Consider the following 22,237-nt stretch of genomic DNA (forward strand, 5'->3'; position numbering starts at 1 on the left):
AGCAACCTTCAGCCAGCTACGACCAAATTAAGCTTAGCCAAAGCATTTCTCAACTGTAGATTACATTCTTGAACAGAAAGAACAGATATATGCATCTCCAGGCACTCTCGAACCGTCTAAGTAGCCTTCCACAACATGTTGACTTGCTTCTTCCGAGTCTGTAACAAGCAACATTAGTAAACATACCAAAAGAGAGAGGGAAGGGGACGGAAACTCACCATGGGGGCTAAAAATGCAACCCCTGCGGCCAATGCCACGACTGTCAAGACAAGCTGCAACTTTGAAAAGCTCTTTCCGAGAATATCAAATGCCTGGCTGGGCGTGACACGGGTGCCGTAGATGTCGCTTCCAAAAGCGAAGACAAGACTGGTACTTTCCAGAAGAGTGGGACTGGATAGGATAGACTTGATACCGGCAACGTCACGCGCATGCGTCAGGTACCATCTGCCATCGAAATCGAGGAAGGGCGCATAGCGGAAGAGGCCTTCCTCCGCCTCAGCCGAGGTAGGATCGCGGTCCACTGGTCGACGTGGATCGAGAACGGGCCGAGGAATGCCAACAATGGCATTGGAGGATGGGAGGGTGCAAAGAAGTTGACGAGTGGTGATTCCCTGGCGAGTCTGGGTGACTGCCATGTGCGAGATGGGTTCGGCAATCATGAAGGCTTGCGAAATGACATGGGGCAAAGGGAGGCTGTCAACACTGCTGCTGTGAAGGCTAGAATAGTTTCCAGCCGAACCAAGCGGGCCGCGGTCATTTGGAAGAGGCGACTCATAAAGCTCGGAAATGACGAGCTGGTACCCCTTGGCAGAGGACTCATCGACAACATCGCCAAAGAACGAATAGGCGAACCAGTTCTCAGACATGACAGAGCTGATCGGCTGTGTTGTATCCACCCCAGCTTGAGTGGTTGCGTACAGCACTTTACCGGAAACTCCATCCAGCAGGTAAAATCCGGCAAGATGATCTTTTTCATTGACAGCGGTGACGAATGCAATGTTTGGATTCAGATACTTGTAAAGGACAGACCGGTTACCAAGAACCTTGCCAATCGAGGCAACTGGGTCATGCGAAGGGCGAGAAGTCGCATGGATGACTTTTTGACCAGATGGAGGTACAAACTCCCACACCGGAGACTTGTTGTCGCTTTCGATCCAACCAAGAACCCGGCCATCAGCGCTGGTGGTAACCAAAAACCCGGTGATGTCATCAAGCACCGAAACTGGAGCACCATCTTCTTTGATGCCTATCACGCCATGCTTGTCAAAAGTAGCAATGGTCTGGAGCTTAGTGTCGCCCGGAGCAGTGCGTGAGGTGACTTCTCCAGTAGTGGCGTTGAGTGTCACCGTGCTACCATCGCTAGAGTAGATCGTGGCCTTCCCAGGGAGAGTCGAGATAGCCTTGACGTCCCAGTGCAACGTATCTGCTGCTTGGGTTTCCCACATGACAGCACCGTGGTTTCCAGTGTCCAAGGCGAATACGCGGCCACTCTTGGTGGCAAGAATGACTGGTTTAGCAACCCCAAAGCTGTCCAGGTTGGACACCTCGTCAGTCAAAATACTGCTCAATATGCGCTGGGGCAGTTCCTTCAACCAGTCAGGCAAGTGTTGAAGGTCCCGAAGGTGGCGCTTCACGCGATGAATATAGGCGCCGGACAAGCTTTCGTGGCCTTCCACTGCCAGTTCGTGCGCCAAATCCTCCTGGTCCTCAGTCTCTACCCAAGCGGCCGCCACGGTGTCGATCAGGCCTTCATGACGAGTCCACTCAATGTGGCCGTTTCGAATCAATTGCAAGTCTCCTGATTCCCGTAGAACTGCGGTCCGAACGGCGACAGAGGTTCCCTTGGAGATAACCTCCGCAACTGCATGCAACGCGCGATTGGACGACAATTGCACGTTCCAACGTCCTAGGATCCCGTGGGATGCGGAGGAGACTACAGTAGCCTCGGAATCGGTGATCCGAGTAAAGTAAACATTGGCGTCGACATTGCTGATAGCAATTGCAGAATCTCCCTGTACGTAGGGCAATTGGTAGGCCTTTGTCACTGCCGACGACTTCATATCAATGTGATAGACCTCAGCCCATGCCCCCGCACCTGTCTTATAATGGACTAGGAAATGTGGGAGGGAGTTGAGCTTGTGAGGGGCATGGACCGTGATCTGCTTGATGTCTTGGCCGGAGGTATTCTCAATGTTCACTGTGCTGATCTGCTTGGTGCCCATGACATTGATTTTGAGAGTCTTCTGCGATTTATCCGCCCAGACGATCAAGGGCGAAGCGGTGTTGGCACCCACGAAGAGGACGGACTCGGGACTTGTGATATCGCTCTCTGAGTTGAGGACCTGCTGGCGGATTTGGCGACCAGTTACGGGATCTAGCGATGTGACCTTGATCTTGGAACCCTTCAACAATGCCGACTGGAGCGAGATGTAAAAGATCTCTGTTGGAGAAGAGGACACTTGGAATGGAATGTCGCCACTGGGGATATCAATTTCATTAGTGAGGAATCACCCACACAGCCAGCGGATAGCCTACCTGTCATCCTTGTACTCCCATTTGACTTTTCCAGATTCGCCCTCCAACCGTCTCACAACACCGAGGGCTTGGCCGCCAACGAGCGCGAGCGCATCTCTGGAGTCGGGTGCATTGGCATCTTCAAGCTCCAACAGCTCAAGATCAGCTACGACACCCTCCGATAATCGATGTTCCCACACCAGCTTCCCATCTTGGGCACTCCATGAGGAGATGTAGTTTCCCGCCGCACCAACCACGGCGCTGTTCCCATCGGAGCCACGCAGAATAGCGGCCCCGCTGGTAGAGGAAGTTGACTGTGAGAGGTTCTGACGCCATACTAGGGAGCCATCTCGAGGGTTGATGGCGCCTAGGATGGCTTGGTCGGAGATAGTGTAGAGGAGGGATGCATTCGAGGCGGATGGAGGCTTGAGGAAGAAGGTCGAATCGGGAGAGGGGGCTCCGAGGAGCGCATGGTGGAAATCAACGTGATTGACCTCATCGGGATAGATGGCCACCGCGGGCGACGCGCACGCAGCGACAAGAAGGGCCGCTTGGAGCCTCATGTTGCTATCGAGCGGGCATTGAAGAGCAGCGGAAGGTGGTTGTTGGTCGAGCTCGGAAGGCGGCAGGCGGTGGTGATCTTCCCGGACACCAACTTCATCTGACCACTTCCACTCACATTCAACTCCTCCAGGCACTACCATGCAAATGCACTGCATTGGGCTTCGAAATACCGGAATTTCGGGTCTTTGCTTTTCTCGTGTCTCTATGTTGGCCCAATTGTTGACTGGCCATACCAAGAGACGAAGCCCAGGGACTCCAGCTTCTAATTGCCAGTGCACAGATGCTAACCATTGTCGCCTCAGAAGCTGGATATATCTGTCTATATCAATACGTATAGATGACCGAAGTGGGCTCTCGGCAGATGAGCTAACTTCAAGCAGCTGGAATTGCCAACTATCTACTCCTGGTGCCAATTGGACTACAACGTTGAACCTATCGTTCATCCCTAACAGTTGTACAGGGTCCTTTTTCGCTCTCAAGTCCAAGTGTTATGCTTCCGCAACTGTCGCAGTGGGTATAGATCGGACTGTTTCACACTCGCAGATGAATGAAACATCTCAACTCGGATGCCTCTGATGCAAAAGAGGCGTTAGACTCTGGCTTCGACTCCCACTCTACCCAATTTGTGAGGCTATAAAGAGTAGAAGCTGGAGAGTCCCAGGTAGTATTCAGAGAACTGCGATAAGGAGTCAAGATGATCATAAGAGATGTTGGAGTTCGATGTGGACTGTTGACCTTGCCGTAGTGCACTTGTGTGAGCGTGGATATAGGATGCGCTGTGAATTGCCTTGAGACCCGAGACTGGACTTCTGTCCATCCATCACACTTCCTTTCTTCCTTCCACCATCCATTTCTCCTTCCCATTGATTCCAGATTCTCACACCCAACCATCTCGTCATTTGAGACATGGATCAGTCGAATCTTGACCAGTCCTTGCCGATTCGGGCTCAGCCTTTCCGTCAGGGTAAAGGATTCCTTTGATTTGCCCTACGAGATCCGACGTTATGTGTACCGGCTGGCTGGTGTTATTCGTTTGTGTCCCATCTACCTGGACGCCAACCGAGCACCGTACTTCCGCAGGTCCAGATACAACCCCGACCGTCAACGTTGCATCACGACACCCATTGATGACGGTAAATGCGATTGCCTTGATGTCTGGTGTTCTCGGTATTGTCGACCGGTGCCAGTGTCTCTGTTCTGCACTTCGAAAGCTGTTTCCCTGGAGGTCTCGACCTTGTTCTACTCGCAGAACCAATTTACTATCCACTACGCCGGGCACAAAAGTTTCTCTGCCTTGCAAAGCCTTCGCCCCGAAACCATTTCCAACATCCGATCCTTGCAAATTGTCCTTCATGAAGTCCCAAACGACCCATATTAGGAGACGTGTCAGCTCAATTCGAATATAACTCAAACTTTGCTATACAAGATTTTACCAGAGCGCTACAGGCTTCTGAGTTATGACTGGCAGAATATTTGCATGAAGCTCGCCTCTTGCATCGCCGAGTCTGAGCTGGCGATGTGTCTCGTCTGTGATACCGCTAATTTGCAGATCGCCGCTGAGGTGCTGAATCCACTTCTTCAGTTTCCTTATCTTCGAGTTTTCGCGGTGCGCTTTACTCCGCCCTGGTTTTGCCCTCCTAACTGGCCTTTGGACAGGAGTCTCTACACTGATCTCAAAGATCTGGCGAAAGACGTCGCGATGCGAATCACTGGACGAGCACACCGTACCTCCCGACAGACATTCAGATACGATCTGCTCCCCGTGGAGTCGCAGAGCCATATTCTACAGTGCACCGATCTTGTCGCGCCTTTTCATTTGGCCTGGAGTCCAGGCCAGGTACTTGACGACGTAGAAAGCTACAACCACCCTACATGACGCAGAGAGCACAGATGTAGCATTTGCGATGGTGTGCGAGCGGGATGCCCCTTCCAATCACCCAGCAATGGTGGCACATGGGAAATACAATGCGATAAATGCTGGAGATTCCCGAGAGCTCTGTTCTCGGTCAGTCGAGATGTCAATACCGAGGCGTCCCGAATCTTCTGGTCGATGAACAAGTTCGTCATCTTACCGTGGGATTATTCCCGTGTGGATATCGTGGGACCATTCTCGCTCGCTTTGGGGCCCGTTGCGTTCACGTCTGTCATACCAATGAAAGCAATCCCGCTTATCAGGTTCCTCCAGTTTACCGACCAAAGACCTTAGGTTCCTGTCCGGCTTCATTCAGGACAACTATCGAGGCCCTACGTCGGTTAGCGGATGCGCCCCGGTTGACACTGACCCTTGATTTCAAGGATATCCCTCACATCAATCCCGAGGGCCACCCAGTCGAGGCGCAAGACAGAATGTTCGTGCGGGCGACCACACCGATCATGGATGCGCTTGCTCAGTGGAAATATCTGAAGGCCTTCTTTGCACATATTTGTCTATCCAGTGTGTGGTGGGATGGAGAAGTCGAGCAACGGGTACGGTGGGAGAAGAATTTCGAAGCAACGGTCATGGGTGAAGATTATCGCAGTGACGAGAAGATCAAACAGGCCATACTCGGGAGGTATGAGGTTCCGTATTCTTGAGCATTATATCTGCAGTTGAAAGGGAACGGCAAGGAACGATTCACCAACGCCTCCTGTCTCGCATCCGGACATCTTTCGCAGGACCAAGCCTCATTTGATAAGACATTCTAGATGTGTCGGTAATGAGCAATTCTCCCATGTGTTAAGTATCAAGGACGGTCTCAGTCCTTTTTCCAATGTGGCATCTCAATGTCTCTATGCTCGGCATAGGTACCTCCGACTTGATCTTCTAGTTTGTACTTCCTGATGCTCATATACGCGTAGCTGTATCTACATATCAGAACGGTTCCGCCACATCACGGTGGTTTCGATGACACTTCAGTCATTTGCACTGCCTGTCTAGGCAGCCTAATCTTCCACTTTCATGCCATGAAGGATGATATCATGCAGTCTGCGGGGCACCAGGCTTGGCCCTGCGCCGATTCGACAGGCGCGGCATCGTGATACCTCAATCTCGCGATCAAGTAGATACTAGAAGACTACTAGAAGACTACTAGAAGAAGGGCGTTCTCACAGCATAAGAGAAGCCCCAGTGTCTACGGATCGCGTTTTTTCCGAGCTTGTCAACCGCCTGACTGAAGAGGAAGGGTTGACGAGCATCCCTTATGCTCCACTGCCGATCGCGATGCTCAGGATGATACATACAGCATCCACGATGCTCCACTCATGGCGGTTCGTCCATTTGAATGGACAAAGCAGCCACTGGTGGGTATGAATCGGTGAATAGCAGCGCGAAGAGCAGCCACCTCGGCCATCTGCCCGGCCTCGGGTAAATGTCCCTGTTCCCCTCTTCTCTAAAACGGCTATGCTACGCGCTGCGATCGACCCTGAAGTTCCACAGCCTCGACTTTAAAGTCCAGCAGGTTCCGTTCCAGGGCGCCACTAGGATACCTGTAAGCTTCTGCCCGACCCTCAAGCATGGCTCTTTCGGTCAAGGGACGATCTGCCATCGTCACTGGCGCAGGCTCCGGTATGTCAGCTTGACAGTGTCGAGTGCATACTTAGGCACACTCGCCAAACAGCATCCTGTAGATAGCTGCTTACACTTCTGTGCTAGGTATTAACCTCAGCTTCGCCACTTTGCTGGTTGAGAATGGATGCAATGTCCTCATTGCCGACCTGGCTTTGCGCCCCGAGGCCAAGGTGCTGGTCGAGAAGCACTCCACAGGACCTGCGCGCGCCGTATTCCAGGAGACCGACGTCCGGGACTGGATTCAGCTAGAGCGAATGTTTGAAGTCGCCGAGAAAGAATTCGGCGAGATCGATATTGTCTGCCCCGGAGCGGGTGTCTACGAGCCGGTATGTGTGCTGATCGAAACAAGATCGAATGCAAGCAACAAGCACATACACATGCTGACAGGAGTCCGGCCAAATATAGCACTGGAGCAACTTCTGGCGCCCGCCTGGTTCTGCGGCGAGCAAGGACGCCCTGGCCGGTGGCCGATATGCCTTGGTGGACATCAACGTCACACACCCCATTCGCACCACCCAGCTTGCGATCGCGCATTTCCTGCGCCACCGTGAAAGCAGTCGTCCCAGACACATTGTCCACATATCCAGCATCGCCGGCCAAAACCCCGCATTCGCGGCTCCTATCTACAGTGCGACAAAACACGCTATCAATGGCCTGGTGCGATCTCTGGCCAAGCTCGACACACTCGGAATCCGAGTCACAGCCGTGGCACCTGGTGTAATCAAGACCCCTTTATGGACAGACCATCCCGAGAAGCTGAAGATGGTGCTTGGTGCGGACGAGTGGGTGACACCCGAGGAGGTGGCCGAGGTGATGCTCGCGCTGGTGCAGCAGGAACAGGTCAGCGAGACCATCGGCGATCGGTCTGGCAAAGGCCCGCTCTACACGGTACGCGGGGGCACGATCTATGAGGTGTCGAAGACGGTGCGAGAAGTGAAGCCGTTCAATGACGAGGGCCCCGGCAATCGGCCGGGCAATACGGCGTCAGATCATGCAGCGGTGGAGGAGGAAAGTTTCCGACTGCTGGCACAAAAGGACTGGGGCCGGTCAAAACTGTAGTCAGCAGCAGGCATTATCACGCCATCAGGTAGTCAGTCACCAAGATCATGATGCCATCCTGATCATCGCGGTAACTAATTAGATGGGCGAAGGCCGAAGAATCATGTAAGCGAGAACGTGAGTGCGGAGAGCGGGAAGTCAGGTGCGTGGGCCTAATCGGCGCCCCGATAAGAAGGCCACGGCGCTGTTTCGTCTTCCACCTCACATCTTCCCGACTATTCTCGTGCACGGCGCCGCTGGTCGCGGTGGCTCTTATGCCTTGCGTCCTTATTCAATTTACTCCCGCATAGACTAGCCCAGCAATTTTTTCACCACTATGGAAGAAGAGGAGGCGGCAATCGGAGTCGGCCCTGCTGGCCCGTCCCAGAGCGGGCTGCGACGGTATGTCTGCACTGCGCTCTTTCTACTATCGGCACCCCTACTGACCCAGATACCGGATCAGACGTGCAGGCCGAGGAAAACGAACCGGGGGCATTGCTGGCCAGGCCAGTTGGGCGAGTAGTGTGATCAACTTGGTCAATACAAGTGAGTCAAAACTAGACACATGCGTGAGGACGTTTTGGTCTGACAATGTCATGGTCAACTTTAGTTATCGGCGCAGGTGTCCTAGCAATGCCGCTTGCGATCTCACACATGGGAATTGTCCTGGGCGTCTTCGTGATTCTCTGGTCTGGAGTCACAGCGGGATTTGGTCTCTACCTACAATCGCGATGTGCGCAGTATTTGGATCGAGGCAGCGCTTCCTTCTTTGCGCTGTCGCAACTAACATATCCCAACGCGGCCGTGGTCTTTGATGCCGCCATTGCCATCAAATGCTTCGGTGTCGGTGTGAGCTACCTCATCATTATCGGCGACCTGATGCCCGGAGTGGTCCAGGGCTTCGTCGGCGGTGAACCGGCCTATGATTTCCTGATCGACCGTCATTTCTGGGTGACCGCTTTTATGTACGTTTATCGCGCACCGCAAGAAAGGACAGAGATACTAACTTTCTTGTGACTCTGTACAGGCTTATTGTCATACCCCTTTCATACCTTCGCCGACTAGACTCGTTAAAGTACACGAGTATTGCGGCCTTGGTTTCTATGGCGTATTTGGTTGTCTTGGTTGTCTACCACTTTGTGAAAGGAGATACGATGGCAGACCGGGGCCCTGTTCGCATTGGCCATTGGGCAGGCGCAGTACCAACCCTCAGCAGTCTTCCGGTCATCGTTTTTGCATTTACATGCCACCAGAATGTATGTTCTGTCAATCATCCTTGCTTTGCGACTCTGGGGCTAACATGGCTTGTTAGATGTTCTCCATCCTGAACGAAATCGCCAATAACAGCCACTTCCGCACTACAAGCGTCGTCTTTGCCAGTATTGGCAGTGCCGCTGCAACTTACATTCTCGTGGCTATCACGGGTTATCTTTCGTTTGGCAACAGCGTTGGTGGTAACATCGTCGGCATGTACCCACCGGGTGTGTATGCCACTATTGGCCGAGCCGCAATTGTCATGCTCGTCGTTTTCTCCTACCCACTTCAGTGCCATCCATGTCGAGCCTCAGTTGATGCGGTGCTGAAATGGCGCCCCAATCCTCAGCAAACTCGTTCCGAAGGCTCTCCGCATCGACACCCTCTCCTTGGGCCGCGCGGCACTCGTATACCAGAGCCGATGAGTGATCTTCGCTTCTCCATCATCACGACCACCATCTTGATTTTAAGCTACATTGTCGCCATGACGGTTTCATCCCTCGAGGCAGTGCTGGCCTACGTTGGAAGCACAGGTAGTACCAGTATCAGCTTCATCCTACCTGGCTTGTTCTACTACAAGATCTCTGCCCCCGACTCCCCCGCCCACCGGGGCCTGTTGAAAGATGACGAAGCAGTCGATGATATCTCTGACGACGACGGCGATGCCGACGACGACGGTGAGGGCTCTTTGGCTCACTCTTTGACGGAGAGTGGCCTCCTGCGCCGCACTACTCGTCATTGGCGCAGATCATTGCTCCGCCCGCTGAGCTTAGGCCTGGCCTTTTACGGCCTCTTGGTCATGATCGTGTGTCTGATCACGAATACGTTCTTCAACGCTTCGCATTAAGTGACGCACTTCTGTTTCCCGCTGGACCGATATACTGCTAGATGGACTCGATATTGAGCTATCCAATCTCTGATCTCCCTTGTCCCATATATCTACAGAGGTCACTTCCACTGGCTGCCTTGTGAACCCTTTAGATGTCGTTTCTGGACATGCTCTGATGTTAATGAACATGATCCGCTTGCACAGCACTTCCCGATTCCATGGCCTCGCTTGTCTTGGGTTGCTTGATGTTTGGCGTTTGGAGCGTTGAAAATTACTCTTTGTGTTCGTGCTTTCTCTTCGCGATCTATCTTTAGATTCCATCGATTGCTTTCTGTGTATTATTCTAGTTTCCAGAATTGTAGTTGTAGTTGTAGGACTCGCAAACTGTTATTGCCATGAATCGGCATAGTAGGAATGATTCTGTAAGCCCGACTGGTCTAAAACCTGTTGCGGAGTACGCACCGACAACCACTCCGATTGGGATTAAATATAGCCAAGTACAGCAGTCTATATATCTACGACAGAATATACAACAGGTCAGTGAACACCGAAAGTTATTGCTGCTTTGCAATGACAGGCCGCAGAGTTGCAAGCCCCTCAATTTCAGCCCGGCGGTCCAGGTCCATAGTTGAGAATGAATCAAGGTAATCGGCAATGCTTATGATACCCTTCCATGGTTGCTTGATGTGTAACCGCAAGCATAGTGGATACCGGAATATCTCAAGAGATTTATAAGTGAACATCAAAGGCGATCATATGAGGGTAGACGATTGGATAGAATCAAGACTACATATAGACAACGAATCAGGCTAGTCGCAAAAAGAATAAGGTCGGTCAACACTTGCTCCGAGGAGCATCCGCAGTCCAAGCTTGCACATCCAGTCCCATCCGGTCCGAGCGGTTCCTGGCCCAGCCATCCAAGTTCCAGCGGCTACCATCCATCTGCATTGACGAGCAGGCGTGCCTTTAATTATTGTTCTGGTTGTTCAGGATGCGCAGGATGAACATGAACAAGTTCAGCACGTCCAAGTACAACGAGATAGCAGCAGCAATCTCCTCCTCGACGTGGTGGTGGCGCATCACCATTTGAGTATCAAAGATAATGTATCCACAGAAGATCAACGCGCCAATCACGCAATAAGCGGTCTCCATGGCGCTGTTGAACGGGACAAACATCGCGACGAAGCCGAACAGAAGCATGAACCACAGCGCGCCGAACAGGTACGGCGCCCAGTTGGTGAAATCGTACTTGGTCTGGCATGCGAAGATGGTGAGAGCGGCGAAGATGCCAAGCGTTAAGATAAGCGCTTGCACGACATACCGCGCCTCGTAAAACGAGGTCGCCACGCTGATCGAGTACGCTTCCATCAAAGTGAAGGCGGAGAGGAAGATGAGATTTTGCGGGTACGACTTGCGCTTCCAGAAGGTCGCCAACATGAAGCCGATTGCGCCGAAGACGGAGATAATCAGCAGCCAGGGGCTGGACTGGATCCAGGTTCGGTAGCTTGCATTGAAGAAGGAAATGGAGCTGAGGATGGTGGTGAGGAGAATTTGGGCGGTTCTACAATGATTATTTCGTTAGTGTATGGTTGGGCGTGGTGCATGTTTGGCTGTCTTCTCGCGACAGAGGAGGGGCAACTCACAGGATCGAGTAGACCTTCCGCACGAACTGCATCCGGATCTCAATAGTGCCTTCTGCCACAGTACCACCGAACTGTTTCATTTTATCAGCATCGGCCACCAGCTTCAACAACATAATAATGGCACGTACCTTGAAGTCATCGGGAAGATTATCGCCCTCGGTGCGCGGCTCTGGATACTCCGCTGCAGCCTGGTAAGACGGAGGCGCCTGGGTGTAGTGCTGGTCCTCGAAAGAGTCCCGCTGCGGAGCGGCCTCATACCGGGTGTTCGCCGCCATCATGTATCACTGTCTGCAAGGTCACTTCGATCGGTTTCGAGATGTGACGAGGGCGTTGGAAGATGTGAGAGTCAGAAAGCGCGAGGCTTCAATGGATTGGGGGCGCAGCTGCCATGTGACGTCGAGATCACGTGCATCGCTATCGATAAGGGCGTGATAAGCATGGAGAGCGACGATGTCGTTGTAGAGGCACTTGATTACTTGAAGTAGATGACTACTAATTTCAACAGTATAAAGGTATATGCAATGCATCGGTAGATGGGTCTAGCTAGTCTGTAATTATGGTTATAATGTCAACCAGATTTCTACTCGTCTATCTGGTGCATCGGAGACCGTCTACTCGAGACTGTAGGGGGATCGGGACGAGACGTGTCGGCAGCAAGACGGTCGTCTTCGTCGGCCGTCGCTTCACCTTCGTCTTCTTCATCGGACGTATCTCCAGTGCTATGCGACAAGTCCTGGGCCATGCTCGCGCTAGAAAACTCTGACGGCAGTTTGTGCTTTTTCCGTTCGAAGTCTTGCGCGTGCGCCATTTTGATGGCCGATCCGACACGCTGGAGGCCAGAGGGGCGTCTATTGCGAGCACGCAGGCTAGAGCCAGAGGGAGTGCCTTGTTCCACATCTGCCGGAGACAAGAAGGGGGTCGTCACAGGCTGGTCCTGCAGCTGCATGTCGTCGGCGTTGACACCATCAAGGCCTGGAATAGCCGCAGACGGGATTTCGTATGGAAGAGGAACATCCCTCGATGCTCGGAACATAAAAACATTTGTACAGTGTTCGTTTTCCACACGGAATATGGACCACACTCCACGACGAAAAACCTCGGACAAGCTCACAAAGAAGCTGAGTACAGCAGAGTGCTGCATATCCGAGGAGAATATAGCGTAGAATATCCAGTTGAACCGAATGGTAACATCCAAAGCCATCGCAACATAGTAGACCCACACGCGGCGAAAGGCAAGTACCTCACGCAAGAGTGGGTGTTTCGCGTGTGGATTGCCCACATTGCCCAGACTCCAGTCCATGATTAGGTCCCAGACCGAAGTGTAGACGGCGTTCAGCAAAGCGAACGTGATGAAGGAGGCCTGGAAATGCGTCTGGCGGTCAAGGCGGTACATGCTAAGAGTGGCGTAGTAGAGAACACCGCAGATGTACTTCATCAAGTTCAGAAGATGAGGGAAGGCATTTTTGGTGTCGACGTATCGACGAATACACTGAAATGCACGCCATATGGACGGGAGTGTTTGAAAAAAGCCTAGGAGTCTTGAATGGGATGAGTTGCACTTGACCGGGTTGCCCCAGAAAGAGGCGTACAGACAGAAAAACAGTTCAATATTCTGCAAATGGTTAGCACGGGCTCAGCAATAAGGATACTCAGTCATCTTACCCCCATGGCGTATGTCTGAGAGCAGTACATGTCGCCAAGGAAAAAGTCACGGAACTCGACAGGATAAATCCCAGCAAGCAAAAGTCGCCACTGCACTTATTAGTTCTGATTCGCGTCTAGGGATGGACAGTGACTCACGTTCGAGAAGGCCCACCACTTCCGGCTTCGATGATACAGTACCCGGGCTGGCAGGAAGAGAATGATGAGCGTCACACCGATGAGCACAACAGGCCAGTATATGTACATGGCATTGATCCATGAAAAGTTGAGCCACATGAAAAGACCCATGAGGAACATAAAAAAAGAGGGAATCTAAGAGCTGGTCAGACTAAGCATGTTGCCAACCACGAAACCCAAGACAAACCTCTAGCAATTGGCGCCACTCCAGCGTGTGCCTGGTATCATATTCAAAAACAAATGCATAGTTGATCTTCGACCTCGTCCATATCATGCAATCCAAGGCAAATAGCAAGGTATGCAACACGACAAGAAAGTACCCGCCGTAAATCTGGCCGAGTCAGTTCTGCAGGTTACACCACGAGTGGAGAAGTAGGGAAACACCAACCTGTAAAAGATAACTGGTTTGAGTCTGCCTGTATACCTCTGTGGCATGCAAGTGCTGTGACGCATATACAAGCGCCTGGATAGAGAAAAGCGTTCCAGCCATGAGCAACAGTCCGGATCGGAATGCGCTTGGTGAATAATCGCCGGAACTTTTCATCTTTTGACGGAGTTTCGAGGCGGCGAGTTTACGGTTGCCGCGCTCAAAATATCGCGCATATAAATCCTCGACCGCCGCCATCAGGCTGTCGATAACTTCGCTCTGCACAAAGCAAGCTCTGTTCACCTTCTCCGACATGAAGCGCAGCGGCGGCCGAGAATTGACGGCTTTGTCGTACTTCTTGTTGATTTTCCGAAAAGCCGTCCGATTCAAGTAGGCATATCCCTTCAAGAGCTCTATACCGCGATAAAATTCTTGCAAGGCATGCTTGAGTTTCCTCTTGGCAGAGCGATACGAGACATCGTTGTTGGGCGGATCCTGCCGTCGCATGAAGTCACGCCGATTGATGATGAAATCACGATCCCTTGCATGCATCCCTGGAGTCGCCATTTCGGCCAACGCCTGGGAGTTTTTCCCAAACCGGCCCTTTCCTGTCAATGTATTCTTGAGTTGGGTGCCATTCAGCCCCCTAAACCCACTTGGCCGAGACGGAGGTTCGTCGCCGCTCTGTTTCCCGATGCGTTTCGCATCGAGTATTTCCTGGGTCCGTTGATCCCTCATAACATGGAGCTGCTGGCGAAGAACCCTCAATCGCTCGGTGGCTTCTCTTTCCTTCATCTGATAGAAAGAGTCGATCTTGCTAAGCTCGCCATCTAGGAACTCAAAGAACTCATCTTGGCGCCGCTCAACCTCAAGGCCGGTGTCAGCCGGCCCTCTCTTAGCAAAAGATTCACCGTCCGTATTTGAGAAGACACGCCTGAGGAGCTGCGACGTGCGTTTGGAAGAAGGCGACTTCGTTAGGCCTGATTCACTGTGCGGAATCTGCTGCCACGTTGGCACTCGTGCCATGGGCGGTACCCGGTCCGGGGCGTCCTCTGGCGCAGACTGCTTTGGCGGTGCCTCAAACGTGGCCCGCCGCCGCATCACAGGAGATGGGGTCTTGGGTTCCTCGCGACGGCGTGGGTTCTCCATTGGTGGCACATATTCCTCATCTGGGTCGATGGCAGGGTCCGGAAGCTCAAAGGATGCAGCGTCCGAGCCCATCCCAAATTCATTCTGGGGTGGTGTCGCAAGAATACTTCCATAACTGCCCACAGGCTCCGAGAAACGAGATCCTGGAGTGCGTAAGGGTTGCCGTTCCGTCTTGGACTTTGGACTGGGGGTTGGAGTTGTGCGTGAGACCGATGGCGCTTTCGTACCTGTCCTATTTGGGTCCGGAGTGTTGGGGTCCTCTAGCTCTGCCCTATCCATATATTTATCCGAGTTCGACGCCGGGAAAGGTTGGCTCGTGGTGCCATGGGGGGTAGAACTACCGGGGGCTCGAAACGATGGGGTGCGAGGGCTCCGGTGAGCTTTCTGCAGGGCACGGGTGACGGCCTTGACTTTCTTCTTTCCGGTCTGTAGGTGAAGCGCTAACAGTTAACAGGGGTTGCCCGTTGCATTTCAGGCCCAGAGTCTACCATACCTTGTAGTCGAGATACTTGGCCCGCCATTCAGGAACAAGCTCCTGTTCCAACTCCCTATGTACACGGAATCAGCCACTGGAATGTTCGGACTGGGAGGCGTCACGGGATGCGCGACTCACTTGGAGAATTTCATCCTGGTCGGCGATGCTCCGTCATGGCATGTCTATGGGTGGTTGGAGGGAGGAGAACGTTGTGTCCTGACAATGGTGGGGGTGGATGAACAAGAAGAAGCTGTGCAAGAAAGACGTGGCGCGGTGAGATAGCCTGTGGTCCCAAGGATGCCGCCAAATAGGCGCACCGAGCAGAGTCGAGCTGTGCAGGTGCGCTGGATCTAGATGGGGTGATAAGAGGGAGAAAAAAAAAAGCCATCGAGGCGAGGAAATTCCCCTACGCGCACAATCAGGTAGCAGCAAGGATTGGACGACGTATCTGGTACCGTGGAATCAGGGCTGGCGCCATAGCGTTGGGCAGGTCACCAGTACCTGCATGGCTCCCAATCGCAACAATCATCGACGGTGACACGCGCACGTGCCTGGATGTGATGAGTTCATTGCTCTGGGATTCCTGCGTTATCAGGCACCCACCAGCCTTACTGGTTGTGGCCCGTGACTGGCCAGCAACGACGCCCTTGACTCCCTTCTCCACCTCGCCAGCGCTGGATTTCCATTCTGTCTAGAACCTGTCCGCTATTGGCAGCTTTCTGTCTCGATGTACACCTGCAGCGCGCATGGCGCTTGTCACACGCTCGCCAGCAGTTCCACGCACCCGCTCCAGCCCTCCACCATTTGACTGGGTGATGGAATCACGGATTAGAAAGGCGTGCAAATCCCGGCCGCGGTTCGACGTTCTACATTTGGGTTGGAATGCGGTGTGCGCTGGAATGTGTTCGGCGGCTTCTCCTAGAGATAACTGGCTTCGGGGAAAATTCCGCATCTCCTTGCGCAAGCTGCTGCGGGTACATTTTCGCCTGGCGGGGCAAGCCTGGCGGTCTGACAATTGACCTTTGCATTGTATAGCAAGGTTATGTATACATATATAGATGGAGATATAGGCAAGCGGGCAAACAAATCGACGGCAACCACAGTTCTACAGGCGTATCTTGGAGAATTCCCAGGGGTTTCATATCTTATCATTGCTCTCGTGTCCTGCCTCCGTGTTGCGAATAGCTAGGAGTTCTTATCAAAACAAAAGTCATGCATTCGTGGATTTCCTGCGCAGCGTGGGGCCTCAATGGGTAGCATTCCATCTCAGCCTGCCGCCGGTACCCCGCTGTACATTATATGTAGTGTGGGCTGGCACATTTACCAGCGGCCGGGAGCATCGAAGCGCTCGTGGCGGGGGTAGCGCTCAGGGTCCCACTCCTCAGCGCCGTGGCCGCGGACGTAGTGCTCGTCGTACAGGTGCTCAGCGTTCTTCTTGGCGTGCTCGTGGGCGCGGAACTTGTCGACCTCGTCCATGCCCTTGGTCTCGGCGAGCTTGTCGACCTCAGCGCCGACAAGACCCACCAGAGCCTCCTTGGCAAAGGCGTGCTTGACAGTCTTGCCTGTTAGAAGATGGGGAGTTAGACCCAGGCACATTTATCGTGGATGGATGTGGCCAACATACCCTGCTTGCGCTGGTGGTCCTCCCAGGCCTTCATGCCGGCAAAGGAAGCGGCACCGGCAATCAGCTCGTGCGAGAACTTGGACTCGTGCTGCTCGCCACCGTACACCTGACGGTGAGCGTCATCGGATTGGTCTATTGCTGGGTCAGTTCTGTTCGTTCAACATCTCCGGTGACCAATCGAGGAAGCTGGCATGGTGGTGATCGGGTCATGCATGCAAGAGCAGCCCCTCATGCAGACGGGAGGTGATTGATGAGATGTGGATGGGAACATCAAGACTTACCCCAGCCCCAAGCCATTGTGAATGTAAGATGTGGTAAGAAAGGTGGTTTGAAAAGGAAGATGGAGTGTTTGATAGAGAGGGAGAAAAAGAAGGATTGTTACTTGGGGGGGGAGGAGGGGGATCTTATACCCACAGCTGACGACGGAATACTCCAGAAAGTCGACATGTACTGTACAGCTATTACTGTTCTGCTTCGGCCTGGGATCTTCAGGAGCAGCGGGCCCTCTCTGTCTCAGCTTGCGCTGCCCCCCACCAACCTGGGTAGACAAGGTGGCTGAGGCCAGTCACTTACAGAGGACTATCCGAAGATAGTATAGGAGCAGGGAGAAATGGAGCAGGACCCCCTCCAGAATTACGACTGGACCACGGATCCTCCTACTGACCATCCGAGTATAGTATTTTGCCCCTCCATGGGTGGAGCGAGCAGATCGCACCGCCTCGTCGGCTCCTGTTTGGACTTATCCGGGGCACGGCGAGGAGGGGCATCGGGGAGAACTGATCCAGTGAAAGCATCGGTGGGACAACTGCACAGGCTGACAGCCTATAGGAGGATCGGACCTCGATGAGGGTCCAGTCAGAGCTCGCCGAGCTTGCCTTTGTATCATCCTTGCCGGCACGAGAGTCTTACACATGCTGTATCTGTATCGGACCCCAACAGTGCCGATTTCTGGGCGTGGCGCCTGGGTTCCATGCCAGCACATGTGTACCTCCGCAGTTCCGTGCGCGATCCTCCTGGTCTATCATTGTCTGCAAGAGTGGCATCGACTTGTCGCGAGGACGCAACCGTACAGGTCCTCCCCGCAGGTGGAACGATGTGCAATGCGTGCTATCCTCCCACCGTTGGCGGAATGCTCGGCGCGGGAAAATACATGAAATTATCCCAGCCTCAGGACAAAGCCCAAGCGATACGCTGCTTAGAAAAGGGTACGAGTACGTGGCCCACCAAGGCCAATGAAGCGCTGGTCGAGAGGGGTACTCTGCTCACCGATTGACGAATCAATCCATTCACAACTGTGACACTAACGCCCTACGGCCTAGCGGTCACCGTCCACGTAACTCCCGTACGCCGACAATATCGTGCCGGAACTCGGCGTGGCCGGGCCAAGCTTCTCTTGTCGGAGGCTTGTCGCCGCCCTACCACCACCAGGTGTCCTTCTTGGCATTGTGCTCCGTGTTGGGCAAGCCACCCGGAGAAGTGGCGGTGAACGTCGACGGGCGTGGGCTCGGGCTCAGGCTCGTAGAGAATGGTGATTCAATCGTACGGTTGCCCGTGGAGTCTGCACGGCTGAATCATTTGGATCCAGATGGTTGACCGGGAACCAAATCACCACGCTGGAGAATGAAGTGGACGGCGTAGGGCTGTTGCTCTCCGGCCGCCGCTCTGGTTCTCATTACGTACGCTGCACCGCCCCCTGTGGCGCGGCTACCCAATTAGCCAGAGTGGACAGTGTACCTATGTATATACATATATGTACATACGTACATGTTAGTATGGACAAGTAGACACCCGCCACATCCGGTGAAAGTTCGATTTGCTTCCGAGGTCGCCTAGGGAACCGTGGTCGATTTCTACTATTTCCCTCGTGAAACACAACCGTGCTTTGAGCCCTCTGGTGTGGCCGAGCTGTACATCCCCAATTCTCTAATCAATGTGCCCAGCAATGTAGACCAAATTTCGGACCATTCTGGCATAACCAGCAAGGGTGGCCGAGTGGTTAAGGCGGGTAATGACGTCATTGTACCCTGTTGGTCAATCATGTTACTAATTAGGAAATAGTGGATTCAAGCTGAAATTCCCACTCTCGAAAGAGGCGCGAGTTCGAATCTCGTCCCTTGCAAATTCTTTTTTTTTCTCGATTTCCTCCATTGACGCAGTCGTCGAAGCCCCGGTGACCCGCGAGTCTTGGCTAGATGTGACAGTACAACATGGACTCGGTACGGACTGTATCACTACAGGCAGCCACAATACCGCATCCCCTCTTTGATGCACCACTGATGCGATTTCTCTCTCGATCGGCAGATCCAGGTAAAATCGTCCACGTCAGCGAGCCCTTGTGGTACGAGCACCAGCTAACCAGGCAGTGGACAGTTGTGACGCCCCAGCCACACTTGCACGCAACGTCGGCCCCGGATTCCCTCGCCACAGCACAGGAAGGGTCACAGCCACAAGGTCATCGGCCTAGCTTGACTCTCTCCGCGTCGTGAAGCCACTTACACAGCTTCGGTGAGCCCGAGCTACTTGGGAGTGTGTGCACAGGGGCAGAGAGAGTCGACCACAGAGCTGCACGAGCCAATTTGAAGGAAGAGACAGCTTGCCCACATCGCGCAACCCCATCCAATCTTGCACCATCCCACCACTATGCCCTCCAAAACCCCCGCCCAATCAGACTTCCCTTCCAACCTCACCGTCACCATCACCCTCCCTCCCACCTCCCCGTCCGCCTCATCCCCCGCCCCAAACATTCTCGTCCTACTCCACGGATTGGGTGACTCCGCTGCGGCCTTCACCGCGTTCGGACGTGCCCTACACCTCCCAGAGACCACCGTCGTCACGGTACAAGCGCCCGCCCCGCTCCCCTTCGATCTAGGCGGTTTCCACTGGGGCGACGATGTCGCCTTCGACACCAGCACGGGCGGACTGGACATGGATGCCGGACTGACGCGCAGCACGGCCATGCTGGCCAACGAGGTCATCCGCGGAACACTGGTGCACAAATGCGGTTACCGCCTGCGCGAGATCCTCGTCCTGGGCTTCGGACAGGGCGGGATGGCCGGGCTCGCTGCAGCGCGGGAGATAGGGCGGGCACCCGGCAACACGAACGAAATGCAGGGCGAGAACACCGGCTCCCTGGCCGGAGTCATCTCCATCGGCGCGCCCTATCCGCTGTCCGGGCCGCGGTCGGGGGCCAAGAGCCGCACACCGGTGCTGCTGGTTGCAGGGCGGGACTCGGTCGCGGTGTCTGATGCCACGGTGCGCAGGACGAAGGAGGTCTTTGAGTTTGTGGAGTCGAGCCGCTACGCTCGGAAGGGCGATGGTATGCCTTCCAATCGTGACGAGATGCTGCCTGTGATGCAGTTCTTTGCGCGGCGGCTGCGTAGTCGGCAGGGTGTGCCCGAGGGCAGTATCGAGATTGGATAGACCATAGAATCTCATAGATTTACAATTACTCATGCCAAAATAATGACTTGTCTAGAGTCTTGTCTCGAATTAAGAATAGCATAGGTGTAGAGTTGGATCTTCTCGCTGGTTGCTTTTGCTTGACTATCTCGTCCTATTCATGGCACCCAGACATAATATCGTGAGGCCAACCTTTCCCTTTGCTCGGGTTGAACCAATATCGTTCTGTTTGCCCGTCATTGCGGTCGATCGGAGCTCCACAGCCGCAACTTACATAGGGCGAGCTCGCCGACACGCTTGACCCGCTCCCACATCCACTTCGGCCTTTGGACAACACGCCGAACGCGCTCCTGATTATCGACGATAGCAAGCGTCAAGCACTGATCGTGTACGGTGCAGATCTGCTGGGGATTGGAATTCTCTACCTTGTCAATTAGCCCTCAAAGCGCGGGCTTTTACTCGAGCCCGACTAATGACTCACGGCCATGATCGCTGCACAGAGTGTCTTCAGACGTACTCTATCAGGAGTCGCCTCTGCCAGAGTCCCGCTAGCATATGAACTACATGGCCCCCAGAATACCAAAAACCCAGAAGATGAAAGCCCGATCTTATTTCTCCACGGGTTTCTCGGTTCCAAGCGAGAAAATCGTTCTGCAAGCAGGTACCGTGTCCAGGAACATCAGCTGTGACCGCACCTTCGCGTCTCTAATTTTTCCTGCTCTGTCAAGATCATTGGCCCGGAACTTATCACGAAGAGTCTATGCCTTGGTATGATAGCCTACCTCACTCCATGCGTGAACTCGACGGCTCACATCGGCATTCTAGGACTTGCGTAACCATGGAGATGCAGGGCATCATCCACGGCACGATTACCGCGAGATGGCATTGGATGTCGAGGCCTTCATTAAGAAACACCGACTGCAGCGCCCAACAGTGGTTGGTCACTCAATGTAAGACATTCACGGCCATTGCGTTGGTGGACGACTCTCTATTGACCTTGCAATCAGGGGTGCCAAAACCGCTCTAAGCCTTGCCCTTCACTCGCCAGATCTCATAGAAAACGTTGTTGCCATCGATAACTGTCCGATCAAGCTCCCTCTCAGTGAAGACTTTCCCAGATACTTAGAAGCCATGGCCAAAGTCAGAGACGCCCAGGTCAAAACACACTCCGAGGCGGACGAAATTCTCAAGCAATGCGAAGAGGTATTTTCACAGACTCTCTCAAGCTAACAGAATCGTAAGTGAACTGATATCGTGGAATAGTCACCTGCAATCCGGCTCTGGCTCCTCAGTAACTTCGTTCGAGATCAAGCCTCGCCGAACCTCAGACTACGTCTTCCTTTGGAAGTGTTGCAGGAGGCAATTGGGCCTCTGGGCGACTTCCCTTACAAGAAAGAGCCTGTTGTGTTTCGCAGGCGTGCCCTATTTCTTCGGGCTCTGCAGAGCCCTTATATACCCGAAACTGCGCTTCCAGTGATCCTGTCATTCTTCCCCCGGGCTGAAGTTGTGGATTTTGACTGTGGACACTGGATCGTCCAGGATCGACCACAACAGTTTCTACAGGGTAAGCTTGCCTATTTACATATTGGGGATATACACGGCTCACGTCTTCTTAGCGGTGGTCAAATTCCTGCGGGCCTCGGAAAGCGAGTGAGTACAGTGTCAGAACAGTATCGGAAATAATGCAACATTCTTCTCCGTTTCAACACTATGTGTGACTTTAGGTCACTTTATCGGGTGGTCGAGTCATTGCATCTAGTATGGGCACATTCTCAAGAGGCCTACGACTGAGACGATCTATACTGCGCGTCCGGGGGGTGCGTAACCGCTGATCAGCATGCAAGACGGAACCCCGCTGGGGTAGTAGGCTTGGCTCACGGCCATTGCCGACTGATGGGGCATGCCAGGTTGCGCCTAGAAGACGTTTCTTGATCCTCGGGAATTCACCCGATTGCTTGTGGCTGATCGAAGGTGGGCAGGAGACTTTGAAAGCCA

The 22,237-nt window shown here is 53.5% G+C and overlaps 9 protein-coding genes across 9 annotated transcripts; 5 read left to right on the top strand and 4 right to left on the bottom strand.

The window, feature by feature from the left end:
* Positions 1 to 116: 116 nt before the first annotated feature.
* On the bottom strand, positions 117 to 3,233 carry N7459_008135 (uncharacterized protein; the record flags this gene model as incomplete). Its single annotated transcript, XM_056947303.1, has 3 exons — positions 117 to 158; positions 219 to 2,478; positions 2,536 to 3,233. 3 exons carry the CDS (start codon positions 3,231 to 3,233, stop codon positions 117 to 119), a joined length of 3,000 nt encoding a protein of 999 aa, XP_056796813.1.
* Positions 3,234 to 5,128: 1,895 nt separating this feature from the next.
* On the top strand, positions 5,129 to 5,652 carry N7459_008136 (uncharacterized protein; the record flags this gene model as incomplete). Its single annotated transcript, XM_056947304.1, has 2 exons — positions 5,129 to 5,253; positions 5,307 to 5,652. 2 exons carry the CDS (start codon positions 5,129 to 5,131, stop codon positions 5,650 to 5,652), a joined length of 471 nt encoding a protein of 156 aa, XP_056796814.1.
* A 918-nt stretch (positions 5,653 to 6,570) lies between these two features.
* On the top strand, positions 6,571 to 7,684 carry N7459_008137 (uncharacterized protein; the record flags this gene model as incomplete). The annotated part of the gene is made up of 3 exons (XM_056947305.1): positions 6,571 to 6,622; positions 6,710 to 6,951; positions 7,031 to 7,684. 3 exons carry the CDS (start codon positions 6,571 to 6,573, stop codon positions 7,682 to 7,684), a joined length of 948 nt encoding a protein of 315 aa, XP_056796815.1.
* Positions 7,685 to 8,000: 316 nt separating this feature from the next.
* Positions 8,001 to 9,764, top strand: N7459_008138 (uncharacterized protein; the record flags this gene model as incomplete). Its single annotated transcript, XM_056947306.1, has 5 exons — positions 8,001 to 8,065; positions 8,115 to 8,209; positions 8,274 to 8,628; positions 8,691 to 8,919; positions 8,976 to 9,764. The coding sequence occupies 5 exons, from the start codon at positions 8,001 to 8,003 to the stop codon at positions 9,762 to 9,764; spliced, it is 1,533 nt and encodes a 510-aa protein (XP_056796816.1).
* A 948-nt stretch (positions 9,765 to 10,712) lies between these two features.
* On the bottom strand, positions 10,713 to 11,667 carry N7459_008139 (Bax inhibitor-1 family protein; the record flags this gene model as incomplete). The annotated part of the gene is made up of 3 exons (XM_056947307.1): positions 10,713 to 11,307; positions 11,390 to 11,460; positions 11,518 to 11,667. 3 exons carry the CDS (start codon positions 11,665 to 11,667, stop codon positions 10,713 to 10,715), a joined length of 816 nt encoding a protein of 271 aa, XP_056796817.1.
* A 302-nt stretch (positions 11,668 to 11,969) lies between these two features.
* Positions 11,970 to 15,371, bottom strand: N7459_008140 (SPX and EXS domain-containing protein; the record flags this gene model as incomplete). The annotated part of the gene is made up of 7 exons (XM_056947308.1): positions 11,970 to 13,001; positions 13,052 to 13,141; positions 13,190 to 13,363; positions 13,416 to 13,559; positions 13,617 to 15,170; positions 15,238 to 15,292; positions 15,358 to 15,371. 7 exons carry the CDS (start codon positions 15,369 to 15,371, stop codon positions 11,970 to 11,972), a joined length of 3,063 nt encoding a protein of 1,020 aa, XP_056796818.1.
* A 1,168-nt stretch (positions 15,372 to 16,539) lies between these two features.
* N7459_008141 (DUF3759 domain-containing protein) lies at positions 16,540 to 17,140 on the bottom strand (the record flags this gene model as incomplete). The annotated part of the gene is made up of 3 exons (XM_056947309.1): positions 16,540 to 16,781; positions 16,844 to 16,975; positions 17,125 to 17,140. The coding sequence occupies 3 exons, from the start codon at positions 17,138 to 17,140 to the stop codon at positions 16,540 to 16,542; spliced, it is 390 nt and encodes a 129-aa protein (XP_056796819.1).
* Positions 17,141 to 19,483: 2,343 nt separating this feature from the next.
* N7459_008142 (alpha/beta hydrolase) lies at positions 19,484 to 20,263 on the top strand (the record flags this gene model as incomplete). Its single annotated transcript, XM_056947310.1, has 1 exon — positions 19,484 to 20,263. The coding sequence occupies one exon, from the start codon at positions 19,484 to 19,486 to the stop codon at positions 20,261 to 20,263; it is 780 nt and encodes a 259-aa protein (XP_056796820.1).
* A 464-nt stretch (positions 20,264 to 20,727) lies between these two features.
* N7459_008143 (Alpha/Beta hydrolase protein) lies at positions 20,728 to 21,925 on the top strand (the record flags this gene model as incomplete). Its single annotated transcript, XM_056947311.1, is given in 5 exon segments — positions 20,728 to 20,903; positions 20,917 to 21,010; positions 21,068 to 21,192; positions 21,250 to 21,445; positions 21,506 to 21,925. The coding sequence occupies 5 exon segments, from the start codon at positions 20,728 to 20,730 to the stop codon at positions 21,923 to 21,925; spliced, it is 1,011 nt and encodes a 336-aa protein (XP_056796821.1).
* Positions 21,926 to 22,237: the final 312 nt, after the last annotated feature.

Source organism: Penicillium hispanicum, assembly GCF_028827665.1.
Source record: "Penicillium hispanicum strain IBT 35686 chromosome Unknown utg000007l_segment0_segment0, whole genome shotgun sequence".
Taxonomy (NCBI): domain Eukaryota; kingdom Fungi; phylum Ascomycota; class Eurotiomycetes; order Eurotiales; family Aspergillaceae; genus Penicillium; species Penicillium hispanicum.